Source organism: Sceloporus occidentalis, unplaced genomic scaffold (genome assembly GCF_023333645.1).
Source record: "Sceloporus occidentalis isolate IW3139 unplaced genomic scaffold, rSceOcc1.0.p SCAF_1, whole genome shotgun sequence".
Classification (NCBI taxonomy): domain Eukaryota; kingdom Metazoa; phylum Chordata; class Lepidosauria; order Squamata; family Phrynosomatidae; genus Sceloporus; species Sceloporus occidentalis.
Genome location: NW_028316981.1, coordinates 222,459,684 through 222,477,942, shown reverse-complemented (window position 1 = coordinate 222,477,942; position 18,259 = coordinate 222,459,684). Strand labels below are relative to the sequence as shown.

Here is an 18,259-nt window from a genome sequence, read left to right as displayed (position 1 = left end):
CTCATTCAATATAATATTAACAACAAGAGCATAACCTCTATCGGTTTGGCAATTAAGCTTACTCATTACAGCTTATGATACTACAGTTGGTCCTCCACATTTGCAGCTTTGACTTTTGTGGATTTAATTATTTGCGGTTTTGATTAATATGGTCTCTCTAGGAATCTCTAGGTCCTTCAGTGCAACTCTGCCAGAGGTTGACCATACAGTTATGCTGGATAACCTAGAAGGTCTTAGAGAAAACACTTCTCTAGACATTTGTAGGTCCTCCAGCATGTATCTATGATCAGCATCTGGCAGATGTTGACCATAGAGTTGTACTGGAGAACCTGAAGATTCCTAGAGAGGTGTTCTCATAGGTAAAAAGAATTGTGTTTTTTATTTGCAGTTTTTCCACATTCATGGGGATCCTTCATCTCTAACCCCAGCAAATGTGGAAAGACCACTGCATTTCCAGTTAGCATGAATAAACATAGACATATATATTCAAACACCACAACATTCATCTTATTCATTTAAACAAACATACATACAAACACCCATTAAAACATAACAAAGTTGACATCTGGCCCCGTGGTGCTCCCAAGACAGTCATGTCCCATATCCCCACATAGTTTCTCCTCTCTTGAATGTTTACTCCCACCTCTAGTTCTAAAGGCTGAAATCCTGGTAGTATCAGCTTTAGGCTAAAATATGCTGGAACGTTTGCACCCAACATCTTTGCATTTGTGCATGAGTGTGCACCCACACCACTGTCACCATTTAGACTGCATTTTTAAAAGTGAAGGGCAGGAAGAGAAGAATGCTGAAGATTTCTTTGATGAAGAAGAAACTGAAAAGGTGGACTTTCAGTTTACCAACGTTAAGGAAACTTACATAAATCCTTCAATATTTGTATAGATCTCTACTTGCTTGCTCTCTGTATAGTTTACCTAGATTATGGCCAGAAATGGCAAGGGCAGCGATGGAGTACCTTTCAGACATGGTGGCTAAAATGTGAGAAAACAAGTGGGTCTCAAATTATATCATGGTTGTGTCCCTGAACTTGCAATGTAAACAAAGTAAACCCCTGCAATGTTGACAGAAGTGCTCCTGGTCAGTTGGAAGGCAGATTAGGGAATAGGGATCCAGCCTGTGTTAGATGGGATCACAGTCCCCCTGAAGACACAGTTTCACAGTTTGGGGGTACTCTTGGACTCAGCTTTGAACATGGAGGCCCAGGTCTCTGCTGTGACAAGGAGTGCTTTTGAACATTTAAAACTTGTGCGCCAGCTGCGCCCGTTCCTTGAGATGCCGGATCTGGCCACGGTGGTATATGCCTTGGTTGCATCCTGTTTGGACTACTGTAATGGGCTTTACATGGGGCTGCCTTTGAAGAATGTTTGGAAAATTCAGCTGGTTCAAAGAGCTGCTGCTGACAGGGTCAGATAACAAACGCCCCTGTTGAAAAAGCTTCATTGGCTGCCAGTTTATTTTTGAGCACAATTCAAGGTGCTGGTTATTACCTATAAAGCCCTCTATGGCTCAGGTCCAGTAAAGTTATTTTTTTGTTCTGTTCCCATCATGACTCTACCAACTAAGCAGGCAGAAGAAACCCTTCCCTCCAGCCACACTAAAATGTCAGTTTGTTCCTCCACCTCTCACACCATCTTCTAAGCAAGCAAAATAATCCTCCTCTTCCACCTCTAAAAATTCTTTCTTATAGTAATGCCAGGACCTCAGTTTTTTTTCTCCCTCAGTGTTGGTAGGTAAATAAAAAACAGTCCAGCGAGCTTTTCTTATACCAAAACACGAACTCAACTCCTTCATTTTCTTGCCTTCCCTGCATCGCACAGTTGCAAAGGAATTGTGGGTGAGACTGTCATTTATTTATTTCTGGAAAAGTGTTGTAACTTTAAAATGTTGTAAATGGGAATAAAGTAAATTCAGACTTGCCTGTATTTTGTTCTGTTTTCATCCCTCACTTTTTCTCCTCCCTTTGATTTCTACAGCAACTCGGGATAAAAATGTTCACCAACACCAGAGCTAAGAAACCAGTCTCCTGTGAGGTGCCAACGCTTGAAAGAAGGGTTTTGAACCTTCAGCCAGGTCAGTATGAAGAAGGAGCCCTAATGTGGTTAAATGCTGATACCGTAGCCACAATATTGTAAATTTAATCCTAGAGGAGGCTCCAAGTCCACTCAGCCTTCCATCCTTTTTGTAGGTAGATAAAATGAGTACCCAGCTTGTTGGGGGCAATTGGCTTACACATTGTAAACTGCTTAGGAAATGCTAGTTCACTGATAAGCAGTATAAAAATGTACATGCTATTGCTATGTTGGTGAGGGAGCCTGAATGAGACAGAAAGGAGGAGGAGTGATCATTCTCAGCTAAAGTTGCACAAATTGCATTGAATCTGCCACACATGTGTTTTATCAGGAGAGGTGATCCTGTTTGTTCTATCAACCACAGATCAATCTTTCCTGATTCTCTTTCCATGCAAGTGGATTTGGTTTGCAAATAAGAAGCAAAATAATACCCCTTTTCTTTGTTGTTCTTTGCCTTGAAGTTTCTTACATTTGTGTCAATCCTAAAGCTATTACAGGGTTTATTGGGGCTGAGAGGATGTGACTCACCAAAGGTCAGCCAATGAGTTTCCATGGCCTAATGAGGAATTGATTCCTGATCTTCAGAGTCCTATTAGATTATTGCACACGTTTTTTTCTCCCAATCCGGGCACAGGCTGGACATGGGCTTAAACGGGTGAAAATGGATCTTATTACACACCTCCATGCCCACCTCAGCCACATCGCAAACACAATCCAGACTCCTGGTGTACATTTCTGGTGAATGGGAAAGCCAGGAGTCCACCAGGAGTTTTCACCCATTTGATCCCATGCCCTGATCCGGTGAAAAAAAGCATGGGCTAATCTCCCTAGTCCTACAGTCTACACCGTGCTGGCTCTCTACTTTTATGCAATTATATATGCACAAATGGTCTTGTTAATGTTCTATTTTTGTTTGTATCTCTTTAAATATCATCCTTTTCCACATTCCCCTTTTTTGAAAGGTTGGAATCTAGCAGATCCCTTCAGTTGATGGATTGACTGGTCCTAAGTTGCAGCTGTGTGCGAAGAATCAGCTTACCTCTAAAGTTTTTGGAGATAATTACATATATTTATGGGGATAATACTATGTTACTTTGACAAATCACTGCACATGGCAGCAGGAACAGTGTGCACCTTATCTTCCAAAGAACTATCCTTATTTTTTCTCACAGCCAGTGATGATGTTGGTTGAGAATGATAGAGATACAAATAAAAGGGAAGTACAGTACACTAAGAAGGACATTCTGCACATATAATTGTGTATAAATGTTAAAATTCCTGTGATTTTTGCTTATTATTTCTGAACAAAATGTGCTGGAGGGGGGATCCAGAAAGATGACTCTGCAGATAAAACAGCAGAGAAGACCACTTGGCCTTACAGGTGAGGTAGATTATATGGAATTCTTGCATCTGTAGTAGTGGAAGGCACCTGCTTGTTATAATAGGTGCTTTGGAGCAAAATATTAAAACTAAAATCTTGGAAGAATAGAAAGAGCATATGGCTGTTTTGGCTGTAGCCATCTCTAGTCAAGCTCAGCTATGTAAATGGGTATGTAAAGTGCTGACAGTCAGGAAGGTTTATTGGGCTGCCTCATGCTATGATCAGGCCAATGGATTGCAATGGTTGTTGGAGAAGTTCCGCAGACCCTGTTGACTGCGCCATTTATGGCATGTCTTCAACCAGTTGCTTAGCCACATTCTAAAATGCTGGCAAAGATGATGGGTTGTTGTTGTTGTGTGCTTTTAAGGTGATGGGACTAGCAGTCAAACACACATTTGAGCAGTTTGTGGTTTAAAGCTATATGAAGATTGTACTCTGTGTTACTCACACAGAAAAGGGCTTGAAAAGGCCTAGTGCAGACACAATGCTAAACAATAATTTAGGACTATAGGAATGAGGCTGCATACTTGCACGTCCCTCATCTCTCCTGTGGCACAGATGTGAGGAGGAGATATGGGGTATCCAGTTCCTGTTTTAAACTAAGCACTCTTTTAAAATAAATAATTAAATATCTGAACCAAGCCAAACCATGGTTAGTTTAAACTGTTTATTAAAACAAGGAAGGATCAAACCATAATATCTGACCAAAGTTTAAATAATTACAGTTCCTGGTTTGGATTTAATATCAGGTTAAATTTAGTTTAACCCGTTCATGGTGGAAAGGAGAGAGGTGCTCCAGCAGGCTTCTGTACATAACACTAAAATGTCACATTAACAGCTGGAATCTGGGATGCTCCATCCACCACATCCTTTCTCCAATTGAGAAAGTGGCAAGGTGGTGAAGGTGGAACCAACTCAAAGACCCTAAATTAGGATTCAGGAACATCCCTGCGGCTCATGCTGTGGTGCCTATGATGCCAAGAGCATAGCTGTGCCTCCACTCTTGTCACTACCACTCACAGAGTCAGAGAGGGGAAGATCCAGCTCCATGCTCTCAACTGCTTACCCATTTTTGATTTAACCTTACATTTGAGCCCTGGTGGCGCAGTGGTTAAATGCTGATACTGCAGCCACAACATTGTAAGTTCAATCGTAAAGGAGGGCTCCAAGGTCTAGTCAGCCTTCCATCCTTTCATTAAAATGAGGACCCAGCTTATGGGGGGAATTGGCTTACACATTGTAAACTACTTAGGTACTGCTATTTCACTGATAAGTGGTATAGAAATGTACTTGCTATTGCTATCTGATGCACGCTGCTTCCCTTCCACTCTGTGACTGCTGAACATCCAATAGTTCCTTCATCAGTCAACATGCCGTTTAGTCACCATCACCCCATACTTCTCTAAACATACTGAAACAAATGATGATGATGATGATGACAACCTGTCTTTATTATGGCTTACATATTTGCTTCTTCCTATAGAAATCCTTCATGCACCTGTTCCTATGGCTATTAGTTTCACAAATGAAGTATCTCAACCAGTTGATTCAGGCCCCCAAAAGGAAGAGAAAAGCAAACCCAGGACACACTTTCCAGAGACCTGGGTTTGGAATCTGGTTCATGTCAAGTAAGTAAAACTCTGTTTGGGAGGGAGGATACAAATAGCACTTGTGAGTATGCAGCCTTTTCCTCTGGCCACAACACTAGGGTGACCAGATGTCATCCTTTTCCAGGACATGTCCTCCATTTCAACTGTCTGTCCAGGAGGAATTCCAAAACATTCTCAATTTTAGCATGACTAAGAAGCATGAATTTATATTTATATTACCGTCTATACTCGACTCTTAAGTCGACCCCATGTATAAATCGAGGGCAAAATCTGGGGCCAAAATTATGGATTTTGCTATGACTCGTGGATAAGTCGAAGATAAAACTTAGGGCATATAGCAAAGGATCTAAAGAATGAAGCAAAGTAAAACAATGTCAAAGAGCTTACAAAATTCAAGCAAATATAACTCTTTCTGCTCACTCTTGAGGCTGGATGGATGAGAGAGTAGAGGGGGTCAGTGCTTCCAGGACAGATTGTACTCTTGCTTTTCACCAGGGGATGGTTCCTTCTTTTAAATAAGAGTTAAGATACAGTATTTACATTGACCCATGGATAAGTCGACTCCAATTTTGGGGGGTCAGTTTTTGACCTACATTTCTAGACTTATACATGAGTATATACAGTTATGTTTTTAGCTTTTATTTGGTAATGTCCTACAGAGGGGATTTGTCCTAAGACTAGCTGAAGAACAGAGATACAAAGAAGAAAGAGAGAGCAAAAGGCAAGCTAGTTATTTATTTATTTATTTATTTATGGATATTTCACATCAGCAAAAAAAAAGCATAGCATGATGCTCCCATCAATATTGTGGAATCACGAGATGATTATCACACAACATTGTGATTATCCCGTGATTATGTTCCTGAATCCTAATCTCTTCCGGCGATCTTACCCACCTGACCTTGTGTAAGAGACATCTTCAGACCATTGTATGACTCTAGTGCATTGCCACTAGATGATGAGATAGTTTTTAAGATTAATTATATTATTTCTATTGATGTACTTTTATATATATTTTATTATTAATGTATCTGTTTTAGCGGATTGTAATACTGCCTCGATCCATCTGGGAGAGGTGGGAAAATATAAATAAACTATTATTATTATTATTATTATTATTATTATTATTATTATACTATTATTATCCTGTGAATAAAGAGGAATTCTAGCACTGCTTTTTATTCATGGGATTTTCCATGAATAAAAAGTAGCACTAGTTTTCCTCTTTATTCACAGGATAATCGCAGGATAATCACAATGTTGTGTGATAATCATCCCATGATTGCATGATAATGATGGGAGCATCCCTCTGTGCGCCTGTCTTTTTTGCTAGTGTGATAATCTCCATTCTCATGCTTACCTTTACTGAATTCGTTGTTAGTAAATACACAGTATGGCACAGTCAGGCATCTGTGCCAAGAGGATCCCTATACACTTGTCCCTCCATATTCACTAGGATTAGGGGCACAAGACCCCCGTGAATATGAAAAAACTGCAAATAACAAAAACACCATGTTTTTACCTGAGAGGACACCTCTCTAGGAATCCCTAGGTCCTCCAGTGCAACTCTGTGGTCAACATCCCACAGACACTGACCATAGAACTGCATTGGAGGAGTTACAAATGCCTAGTAGAGTATTGACTCTAGGAATCTCTAGATCTTTCAGTGCAACGTATAGTTAAGGTTGACCATAGAGTTGCACTGGAGGACCTAGATATTCCTAGAGAGAATATATTACAGCCAGCTTTCCCCTTCCACAGACTTGTATTCCACGGACTTGAGCCCACACGGAAGGCAAGCCCCAATCAAAACAATGGGGTGTGTGCCCATGGCATGTGCACCACGGTGTGCCGCATGGGTATGTCCCAGTATTCTGAATGGGATTTGAGCATATGCTCAATTCCCCTTACGTGGGAGGGTTCGGAACCGATCCCCCATGTAAGGGGCGGGTCTACTGTAATCAAATCCGTGAATAATCAAATCCACAAATATCAAAGCCACAAATATGGAGAGATGAGTGTACTGCAAAACATGGTTCCTCCTCAGCTGATACACATGATGCCAGTGTGGTTGTAGTGGTTTTAGTATTAGACTATAACTCTGGAGACCAGGGTTCAAAGCCCTGCTTTGCCATGGAAACCTACTAGGTGACCTTGGACATGTTACATTCTCTCAGCCTCAGACGATGACAAAGGCATACCCCCTTCTGAACAAATCTTGCCAAGAAAAACCCATTATAAGTTCACCTTAGGGTTGCCATAAATTGGAAATGACTTAAAGGCACACAACAACAGCCCGTTCACAAGACCTGCATTGCAAAAGCAGCCCTCCCTGCTTCACTAGTGCAGTTATGTGGTCTTTCACGCCTCTTGAGCCCTTTCAAATTCTCCTTGTCAATTCTTAACATCTCCAGGCATCTATGGCCTTAAAACATTTAAGCACATTGGGCTAGACTGTCATAGAGGCTCTTCACGTGGAGTAATCTGGATAAAAATGTCTGTCTGACTGCCTGAAGGGATTGAACCCTTTGCCTTTGGATTAGCAAGGAATCCTCCACTGCATCTCTCCCAATGAAAATGAAAGAGGATCCCAACTGGGCCCAGCTGGGAGGCATATGGTTAACCCCCACTTCTGCCCATATCATAGCCTTGATCAGGATTGCAGGACCTGGGCCAGAAATGCCATACCCTTAAAATATTTTTATGAGCACCAGAAGTAGACACTTGATAAAATTACTTAGGTTTCCAACCTCCAACCAAACTAAACTGAGGTGAAAGCTGGTTTTGCTTTAGCAGTGAAGGGCTCCAACTCTACAGTTGTCCTCATTTGCAGCTTTGACTTTTGTAGATTTGATTATTTGCATATTTGTTTAATATCATAGAATCATATGGCTAGGATTCTCAAGATTCTCCAGTGCAACTGTGCTGGAAGAAGACCATAGAGTTCTCTGAAGGACTTAGAGATTACTAGAGAAAGCACTTCTCTAGGCATTTGTAGGTCCTCCAGTATGATTCTTCTAGCAGATGTTGACTATAGCGCTGCATTGGAGGACCTAGAGATTCCTAGAGAGGTGTCTTTTTAGCTAAAAAAAAGTAGGTTATTTTATTTGTGGTTTTTCCACTTTCATGGAAGTCCTGTGCCCCTAACCCTAGTGAATGTAGAGGGCCTATGGTATACAAATAGTTTGTATTTTTGTTGTTACCTCTCTTCCTGTTCTTCAGTGAGGAAGGGAAAGCAAACCACCCAGTCACCGTTCCAGACACCATCACAGAGTGGAATGCCAATGCTTTCTGTGTGGCGGACATTGGCTTTGGACTCTCCCAACAAGCCACACTCAGAGTCTTCCAGCCTTTCTTTGTTGATCCCGCATTACCATATTCTGTGGTCCGTGGAGAGACTTTTGAACTAAAGGCCATGGTCTTCAATTATCTCACGGACTGCATCCAGGTGAGCGCACATTATAGACAAACAAAAATACTTCTCTTTTATGTGTATCCAGGAAAAAAGCCTTAGAGTTGGGTGGGGAACCCTATGATCCATTTTGGATTGATTGATTGATTGATTGATTGATTGATTGATTGTATTTCTGTACCATCTTCCAGCCTACAAGGGCTCTCAAAGCACTGAACAAATAAAAACCAATTCAAATAAAACAAAGATAAAAACATTTTTAAAACACATGAAAATACTCTTTGAAAACTTCTAAAAGCAATCTAAAACCAGTTCTATAATCCAGTTTTAAAACATCAAACACTGTGTGGACAAACACCATTTTGGCTGCCTGCCAGAGGTGTAGAAGAGGCCAACCTAACTACTTTGGTAGGTAGTTTCATAGTCAAGGCTCTGGAGGAGATGGAGATGGGGGCCAGGAGACTGGAATGTTAAGTGTGTGTGGCTTCTTGGGAGAGTCCAAAGTCAGTATCTATCTATGCCTACATTTATCTGTCTAAGATGGAAGTCCCACATTTTCCCTATAGCAAAATACCAAGTTTTGAGAGCAGTTTGCATATCTTGCCATGGATTGAGGTGCAAAAACTCAATTTCTCTGTCAGAAGATGTTCTGAGTCTCTCACATATAGTAGAACATTGCAAGCATTAGGGAACCACCTTGTCTAATCCCCTGTCCAGTAGGACAGCCCCGCTCCTTCTCCCACAGAGTCTAGACCAGAATCTAATACTAGTCATGGGCAGAAGAAGCACATGAGATACTCCAAAAGCAAAAGGACTTGTGTGAGAAGTTTGTATGGGGAAGTCAAACAGTTCATCTGCAAGACAAATTCCCCCCAGAGGGTTTCTTCTAGCCAGACTAAAAAAGAGAAATTCCTTCCTGATGTAAATATATTGCTCAGTTGGCTGAAATTTTTATGAGGCACAGCTCCATACTACTTAATCTCCTGTCTCTACTGGACAGGGAGGGGCAGCCAACCTCATGAGAGCCTGGTTCTGGGAAGGGTCCTGACAAACATATCCACATGTCTTCCTTTTTTACTTGTCCAGGTGAGAGTAACCCTGTTAGAGACGCAAGAAGCAGAGGTGAAGCCATGCCCAGCCTGCCAGTTTACTACCTGCCTCTGCGCTGATGAGGCCAAAACCTTCTCCTGGAATGTGACAGCTACCCAGCTGGGTGAGGCTGGAGGCTGGGAGTGGGAAGGGCACAGGGAACATGGAGTCCTAGGGCTTTGCAGTGTATGTCCTTGTTTTCCTTAAAGACTTTTTTATGTACGGTAAGATTATTGACAATGATAGTATGGATGAGTTTCTTGCCAGACAAAGCTGTATCTCCGAGCTACTGCTCATGCCAGTGTGTTTGCACTAGGGCATCACTGCAGATCTGGGGCTTAGTACAAGCACATGTGTACATCTGTTGTAGACCATATTCATTCCAGAAGCACCTCTCCCTCTGTGCTCTGACCTGTGTCTGTCCCATGAATTCTGTAGAAAGGAACAGCTTTGGCCTTCCTTGACAATCTCACACACTTTGCCAGGAGTGATGCCTGAGGGGTTTCCCCATTCTACCAGACATAAGCAGCCACTCACACTCAGATCGGACCTCTGGCTGAAAGCCTGGCCTTTAGTGATCTCTACTATTCTACCTTTTGGTAGGGCATGTCAACTTCTCCATTACTGCTGAGGCTGAGGAGACCCAAGAGCTGTGTGGCAACAGGATCTCTGTGACACCTACACGAGGACGGTCAGACACAGTGATAAAATCCCTGCTTGTCAAGGTTAGTGAGGTCATCAGCACATGAATCAAGGTGTGCCTGAAGGCTGCCAGGCACTAGCAAGTGCAGAGCTTGTGTTTCCATAGCTTCTCTGTGCCTAAAGCATGGGTAGGATTTGTTTGGCTGTTTGATGAGCTTCTGTGGTTCTGGGGCTAAGGCCAGGTCAGCCAGGGCTCAGAAAGAACTGTGTTTAGTCAGAAGGCCTGACCTGGTACTGAGAGAACATATATGAGGAGGGCTGAACATCACAGGGAAATTCATCTGAGAGAGCAGTCAGAAGAACTCATGGCTCCCTTTTCTTCTCACAGGCAGAAGGTGTCCCTGAGGAAAAGACCTACAATGCATTCCTGTGCTCTTCAGGTATGGCTGGATGACATCCCTTGCTCAGGTCAGGCATGGGCTGGCTGTATCCTTTGTTCTGGATAGCAAAACTAATCCTAGATTCCCAGAAAACATAATTCAGAAAGAATATGGTGTTTTTCTTGTTCACCTGCAGGCATTTATGTATGGTTAGGCCATATACAGCCGTGGGTGTAGATGATGATGATGATGATGATGATTATGATCATCATCATCATCATCATCATCATCATCATCATCATCATCATTTATAGCCTGCCTCTCCACAAAAGATCGAGGCAGGTAACAGTCATAAAATGCAATTCTAACAGCCGTAAAACAATATAATAAAATGACATAATGGGTGGCATTACATACTTGGGACCATTTGGCTTGTGCCAGGAAAACACAATTCAGAAAGAACTTGAAATCTTTCCTGGTTGTGCAATTAAAAGTGCCGATTATAACCTATAAAGCCCTATATGGATCAGGTCATTTAAAAGACTGTATTCCTTCATTACATGGGATCATGCGATTGCTTTCTTTATTGGGGTAACGGATGGATGAGAATTGTTCAGAGCACTTGGAAAAAACTTTGTATAAATGTGTTACTGCCATTTGGTTCAGTGTAGTACATGATATTAATCTCTGGGCTTTTATCACCTTTCAGGGGACCCAGTGGTAGAAGAGGTTTCCCTTCAGCTACCTGAACATGTTGTGAAGGACTCTGGCCGGGCCACCGTCTCTGTCATTGGTAAGGAGGAAATGTGCCTTTCTTGTTAAAGAAAAGTCCCATCCTTGGCCTCATAAGAAATTAGAGCGCCTTACAGATATTCCAGCCAAATGCAACAAATATGCGTAGAAGTGGGTAGTATTATTAGGACAGGTTCTGCACCTGATTTATATAGGTTTAGTTAAACATATGGAGAGATGACACTTCATTAAGAATCCTGTGTTATCCTCTACACTCTTTAAATGTTTGATTTAATTTTTTTCAACTATCCTGATATTTGCTGGAATTCAAACTCAGCAATATCCTCAAGGTCTAGAAAATTCCTCACTTGCCTTGAATACAATTCCATTGTCCAAAAGGGGGTCAACTATTTTAGATCTGATCCTAACCAACAGGGATGACCTAGTTAATGAGGTGCAAGTTGTGGGATCCTTAGGTGGGAATGATCATGTTCTCCTAGAGTTTGTTATACAATGGAAAGGGAAAGCCAGGCATAATCAGACACACATTCTAGATTTTAGGAAAGCTGATTTTAGTAAACTTAAAGAAATACTGGAGGTGATCCCATGGTCAGGAATACTAAAGGAGAACGGAGTTCAAGATGGATAGGAGCTTCTCAAAAGGGAGATACTGAAGGCACAGTTCCAATGTGGAAAAAAAATAAAAGATGTTTCAAGAAAACAGGATGGATGTCAAAGGAACTTTCAACTGAGCTAACTTCTAAATGGAACATGTATAAGAAATGGAAAAATGGGGAAATCACCAAATTGGAATTCAAACAAATAGCTAGCATGTGTAGGGGTAAAGTCAGAAAAGCTAAAGCGCAGAATGAACTCAGGCTTGCTAGAGAAGTAAAGAACAATAAAAAGGGGTTTTTGGATATGTCCACAGCAAAAGTAAGATGTAGGAAATGGTAGGACCACTGTGTGGAGAAGATGGCAAAATGCTAACAGGGGACAGAGAAAAAGTAGAATTACTCAACACGTGATTTGCCTCAGTGTTCTCAGAAAAGGCAAAGGGTGCTCAACCTGAGGAAAATGGAGCAGAGGATAGAAGAGAGGAAATTCAGCACAGAATAAATAAAGAGATAGTACAGGAATACCTTGTTAATTTAAATGAATATAAGTCTCCAGGACCTGATGAACTACATCCAAGGGTATTAAAAGAACTGGCAAATGTAATATCGGAGCCATTAGCAATAATCTTTGAGAACTCCTGGAGAACAGGAGAAGTCCCAGCAGACTGGAGGAGGACAAATGTTGTCCCCATCTTCAAAAAGGGGAAGAAAGAGGATCCCAACAATTATTGTCCAGTTAGTATGACATCTATACCAGGAAAGATTCTAGAGCAGATCATTAAACAGAGAGTCTGTGAGGATCTAGAAGGCAAGGCCATAATCACAAAAGTCAACACAAGTTTCAGAGAAACAAGTCATGCCAGACAAATCTTATCTCTTTCTTTGATGAAATTACCAGCTTGTTAGATAAAGGGAATGCTGTGGATATAGTATATCTTGATTTCAGTAAGACCATTACTTTTTTGCAAACAAGCTTGTAAAATGTGGGCTAGACAAGGTAACTGTTACATGGATTTGTAACTGGTTGACCGACCAAACCCAAAGGGTGCTCAACAATGGCTCCTTTTCATCCTGGAGAGAAGTGACCAGTGGGGTCCCACAGGGCTTTGTCCTGGGGCCAGTGTTATTTAACATCTTTATCAATGACTTGGAGGACAGAATTGGGGGCATACTTATCAATAAAAGTATAATGTTTAGATCAAGGGAAGTAATAGTGTCACTATATTCTGCTTTGGTCAGGCCCCACCTGGAATATTGTGTCCAGTTATGGGCACCACAATTCAAAAAAGACACTGAGAAACTGAAGTGTGTCCAAAGGAAAGCAACTAAAATGGTGAAGGGTCTGGAAACCATGCCGGATGAGGAAAGACTCAGGGAGCTGGGTCTGTTTAGCCTGGAGAAGAGAAGAGGTGATATGATAGCCCTGTTTATATGTTTGAGGAGGAAGCCAGCTTGTTTTCTGCTGCTCCAGAGAACCAGAACAATGGATGCAAGCTACAGGAAATGTGATTCCACCTCAACATTAATAATAATAATAATAATAATAATAATAATAATAATAGGATTTATTTATATGTCTCCCAATCACTGGGAATCTGGGTGGCTTACAACAGAGGGGATAATAGACGGTTCCCTGCCCTCAGGCTTACAATCTAAAAGACATGACACAAAAGGAGAAGGGAATGGTGAGGGGGGGGATCAGGTCCAGCATTCTTCTCTCCCTCTGAGGCCTGGACCGGAGGGAGGGCTCTTCTTCTTCAGGCTAACCCTGATGGAGCTGGGCCAGCCTAATTCTCTCCCTCAGAGGCCAAAAGATGACAGTTAAAGAGGGAGGAGCCTCTATCTTCAGGCTAGCCCTGATGGAGCTGGGCCAGCCTATTATCGCCCTCACAGGCCAAAAGATGACAGTTAAGGAGGGAGGAGTTAACATTAGGAGGAACTTCCTGACAGTAAGGGTGTTCAACAGTGGAACACACTCCCTTGGAGTGTAGTGGGGTCTCCTTCCTTAGAGATCTTTAAGCAGAGGCTGGATGGCCTTCTGTTGGGGATGCTTTGATTGAGAGTTCCTGCATGGCAGGGGGTTGTATTGGATGGCCCTTGTGTTCTCTTCCAACTCTATGATTCTAAATGTATGTATACAGATTAGAAGGAGAGGCTGGTATTAGAGTGCTGCGACCCAAGCTTATTCCGTCATGTGTGTTCCTTGTCACTCAGTAGAACCAAAATAAAGTAATGCCTCCCATATTGTGTCATTTTGAAGATAGTGAGAAATCTCATTGATAGTTTTCAGACCCACCTATCTGTCAAAATAATGTTTTAAAAATAAGAGCTAAACCAGAGCACAATGGTGTGCTCTGCCATGCTACGGGGATCCCAGCATAAGCTGATGCAAGGCCTTTTTAACTAGACTGTATTGGATCTAGATTCAGCAGATCTTACCTGCTGTTCTCACCACCTGACAAAAGTTTATGCACCAGGTTGCTAGAGTGACAAAAGATTGCTTCTGAATTCTCAGATTTTTAGAAGAAGAGGTCTGATATTTTCATCCTTTATTTTATCTGCATTCAGGAGACATAATGGGTGCTGCACTACAAAATATAGGTAATCTTCTTCAAATGCCTTTTGGCTGTGGTGAGCAAAATATGGCCAAGTTTGTCCCCAACATCTTTGTGCTCCAGTATCTGGAGTCAACGAACCAGGCAACTCCTGAAGTCAAAGAGAAGGCTACTGAATATATGAAGAGTGGTGAGTATGGTCTTTGGTTCTCTCTCTCTCTCATTTGAGGAGCAGTGGATTGTTGAGACAGGTGTATTTATTGGCAAGAACTCTGTGAACATCAACAGGATGGAGTAGGATGGCTCCCTCTGAGTCGCTTGACCTGCCCCAGTCAATACTTAAATAATGAGATTTTAAATGCTGGCATGTTTGTAATATTTAGGCCTACATTGGAAGCAGAGTGATGTAGTGACCTGAGTACTGAATTTAATGCACAGGAGTTCTAGGTTCAGATCTTTACCCAGCAATGAAGCTTACTGGTTGGCCTTGGACTATTCATAATGGTTCATCCTACACCGTACATGACTGTTGTGCAAATAAAATGGGGAGGTCTCTGTATAACACTAGCTTTTTCATTATTCTTTTGAGGATAGAATAACATATTGCTAAAGCTAGACAACTGGAACATATTGATGGAAATAAAGTCAGATCAAAGGTTTTGCCCCAACAACTGGAACTAACTAAAGTAACCACATAAATTTCCCAAATCATCTAAATAATCTGGAAGTTATTTAAGCAAAAGTCATAATCTCTATAGCAAGGAAAATGTTTCCCTCCTAGTCATCCCACCACTTATCTTCCTGCCTTTGTGTTCCTTCTTTTCTATTTCAGTAATTGCAAAAGTCCTACTTGTGACTGAATGATTTTGGAAAGCAAAGGCTGTACTTTTGAGGGCACTGAAATATTTTCTAGCCCCCCATTTCTTGTTTCTTCTTCTTTACTACCATTGATACCACTGGTTCTCCAACTGGCTACTGCCTTGCTGCCATTTGTGGAGCAGGTTTACCTCCATGGAGGGAATCAGTTCAAGCCAACTGGGGACCATGTAATGCAGGAGCCTTCATTCCTTCAGAGGTAATCTCTCCAGAGCTGTATGTGGACAGCTGATAAGGCTCCAGAGCTCTCTTTCATACTTAAAATCATCCTCACTCTCACAACTTTTTCTTCCTCTCTAAAAAATCTGAAGGGAAAAAAGAGAGTGTGGGAGGTTAATGATATCACCTTAAGATCATTACTTCTTCACGGGCTCTCACTCTTTCTTTCACACTCACACAACTCTGATGCAGGCTGACATGTACGCTCAAAAGCCCAACCACAGAATAAGCAACTAGAGAATATTTTCAAAGGACGCTATACCACTCTTAGTGCAATGCATGTGCAACATCAGAAGTCAAATTACAAGGTGCCAGTCAGTGCTTGAGTACTTGAGGAACTAGGCTCAAGTCTAAGAAAGCTCATGCTACTAGCTTCTTTCCTTCAGTTAGTCTCAAAGTTCTACAAGATCCCTTTGCATACTGATTTTCCAGACCAACTTTGAAAAATGCCAGTGGTTAAAGTTGTTGCAACTGCTGTAGGCCCCCACATTCCATGACTGGGACTCTGAGCACCCATTTTTGCCTTCTTAGTGGTCTCTGTATTGCTTTTCTTCCAAGTAGACAATTAGATTTGATCTCTATGATCTCTATGAGTGATGGTAATGTTTCTTAGATCAGTATTGGCCCACCCTGCCACAAAATTCACACGCACACTTGAAGCTGTGCAACCTCTGGATTTAAATTAATTAGCCTAATTGGTTAATCTCATAATACATCATATTACAAAATCAGAAGTTGTATTTTCCTTCATTTTCTGCAGGGTACCAGCGTCAGCTGCTCTACAAACATGACGATGGATCCTATAGTGCCTTTGGGAAGCGGGATGCTCAAGGGAATACCTGGTGCGTAAACTGAGCTAATACCTCTCAGGCAAAGCTAAAGCTATGAGCCATAGTTAGTTAATCTGAGTCTGGAACATTTCCATTTCCTCTTCTTCTCTGATCTGCAGGCTGACAGCTTTTGTAGCAAAGGCCTTTGGTCAGGCAAAGTCCTATATCTATGTTGATGAAAAGCACATCCATGATGCTGTTCACTGGCTGGGGCAGCATCAACTTCCAAGTGGCTGTTTTGAAAGTGTGGGCAAGCTCTTCAACAATGCCCTCAAGGTAAGCATTCTGCCTTTGTAATAAGAGGAAAAATAAACAGCTGCCACTAAAATAGCAATATATTGTTACCATAAAAAATACTAATAGCACCAACTACCTTGAAGGAGTCTTGCATAGTCAGCAAAATAGCATGTATGATGTTCCTTCAAAGTGATAATAGAGCAATTTTTATGGGAAGAAGAGCTGTGTGACAAGTTACCTGTCTTTCCCAGTGGCTCTCCTGGAGTCTTTGTGATGACAATGAAAGCTCCTCTCAGATTGCAGCAGGCAAGTACAGTTGGCCTTACGGTAGAAACAGGAATAATTGCTTATGGTGTCCCAGTAAGATAGAAAAGAAGGCATAGGTCTCTTGTCTCAGGAAATCCATCCATGCATAGGAAAGGACATCAACAAAACAAGTCAAGTTGGTGCAGGTGCCTCTAAAGCTGGCATCCAAATGTGAGAGGTGAGCAAGCAACCATTTCTCAGATGGAGCCCCATCATGTTGTTCCCTTCTCAAGGATCAAAGATACTATTCTTGAAGTGATATCAGCCAGTTGGAAGGAATGAAAAGGCCTACATATATTCATTCCCATATATTGGACCAAAGCATGATCTGAACAGAGACTGCAGTCAAGAGATAAGAAGACTAGGAATGGGAAGGGCAGCTACGAAAGAGCTAGAGAATATCCTAAATACATACAATTGAGCACTAAAGTTAGAATTGTCCAATCCATTGTATTCCCCAATGGATGAGACAGCTGGACAGTGAAGAAAGCAGATAGGAAAAGAATCAACTCGTTTGAGATGTGGTGCTGGAGAAGAGTGCTGAGGATACCATGGGCAGCCAAAAGGACAAGCAAATGGGTCCTTGAACAGATCTAGCCAGAACTCTCCCTGGAAGTCGACTAAATTGAGGCTGTCATACCTCAGTTACATCTTGAGAAGGTATGATTCACTACAGAAGAGAAAACAATGCTAGAAAAGGCAGAGGGCAGTGGAAAGAGAGGAAGACCACACATTTCCCCTCCTCACACTTTTTAAAAGTAATATAATGAATGGCAGAATAGGGCTTCAGTCGGATGGGTTTTCAAAGAAATAAATGTTTTAGAAGGACTTCATCTGTTTTCTGTCCAATAAGAGAACTATGATTCTGTTATTCTAGCTCCCTCCTACTTTCTGTCTTGCAGTAACCACACTCCCAAGTGACCTATTTCTGATTAGGAGATCTTTTCACAATTGCTTCTGAAAGCGTCTCCGAGGCAAGGAAATATAAGCTTCTGTCACATTTGTTTACTTTTTAAGTGGGAGTTATATCTTTCCTTGAGAGGATTCAGCCATCTTCTTGGTCTGAAGTGCTGCAAAACTGGCCATAAGAAATGTCTTCCAAACTGTGCACAATTGGTCTCTCATGAATTTCTGACCTGGCTTTTGTCTTCATCCTTAGGGTGCTGTGGATGATGATCTCTCACTGACAGCTTACATCACTGCCTCCTTGTTGGAGCTTCATCTGGAAAAAAATGTAAGTCTTGCTGTATCCTTTGGCTTTCTCCCATAGTTGAGTTCAATCCTGC

General features: G+C 41.7%; 1 protein-coding gene across 1 annotated transcript in view; it reads left to right on the top strand.

Moving 5' to 3' along the window:
- Window positions 1-18,259, top strand: part of LOC149323531 (alpha-2-macroglobulin-like protein 1) — a 76,226-nt gene that overhangs the window by 38,691 nt on the left and 19,276 nt on the right. The window contains exons 18-28 of the mRNA XM_089489150.1: window positions 1,992-2,088; window positions 4,952-5,096; window positions 8,301-8,526; window positions 9,577-9,703; window positions 10,183-10,304; window positions 10,610-10,661; window positions 11,311-11,394; window positions 14,519-14,695; window positions 16,361-16,442; window positions 16,550-16,706; window positions 18,133-18,207. Coding sequence (XP_089345276.1) covers window positions 1,992-2,088; window positions 4,952-5,096; window positions 8,301-8,526; window positions 9,577-9,703; window positions 10,183-10,304; window positions 10,610-10,661; window positions 11,311-11,394; window positions 14,519-14,695; window positions 16,361-16,442; window positions 16,550-16,706; window positions 18,133-18,207 — 1,344 coding nt within the window. The remainder of the gene's footprint in view (window positions 1-1,991; window positions 2,089-4,951; window positions 5,097-8,300; window positions 8,527-9,576; window positions 9,704-10,182; window positions 10,305-10,609; window positions 10,662-11,310; window positions 11,395-14,518; window positions 14,696-16,360; window positions 16,443-16,549; window positions 16,707-18,132; window positions 18,208-18,259) is intronic.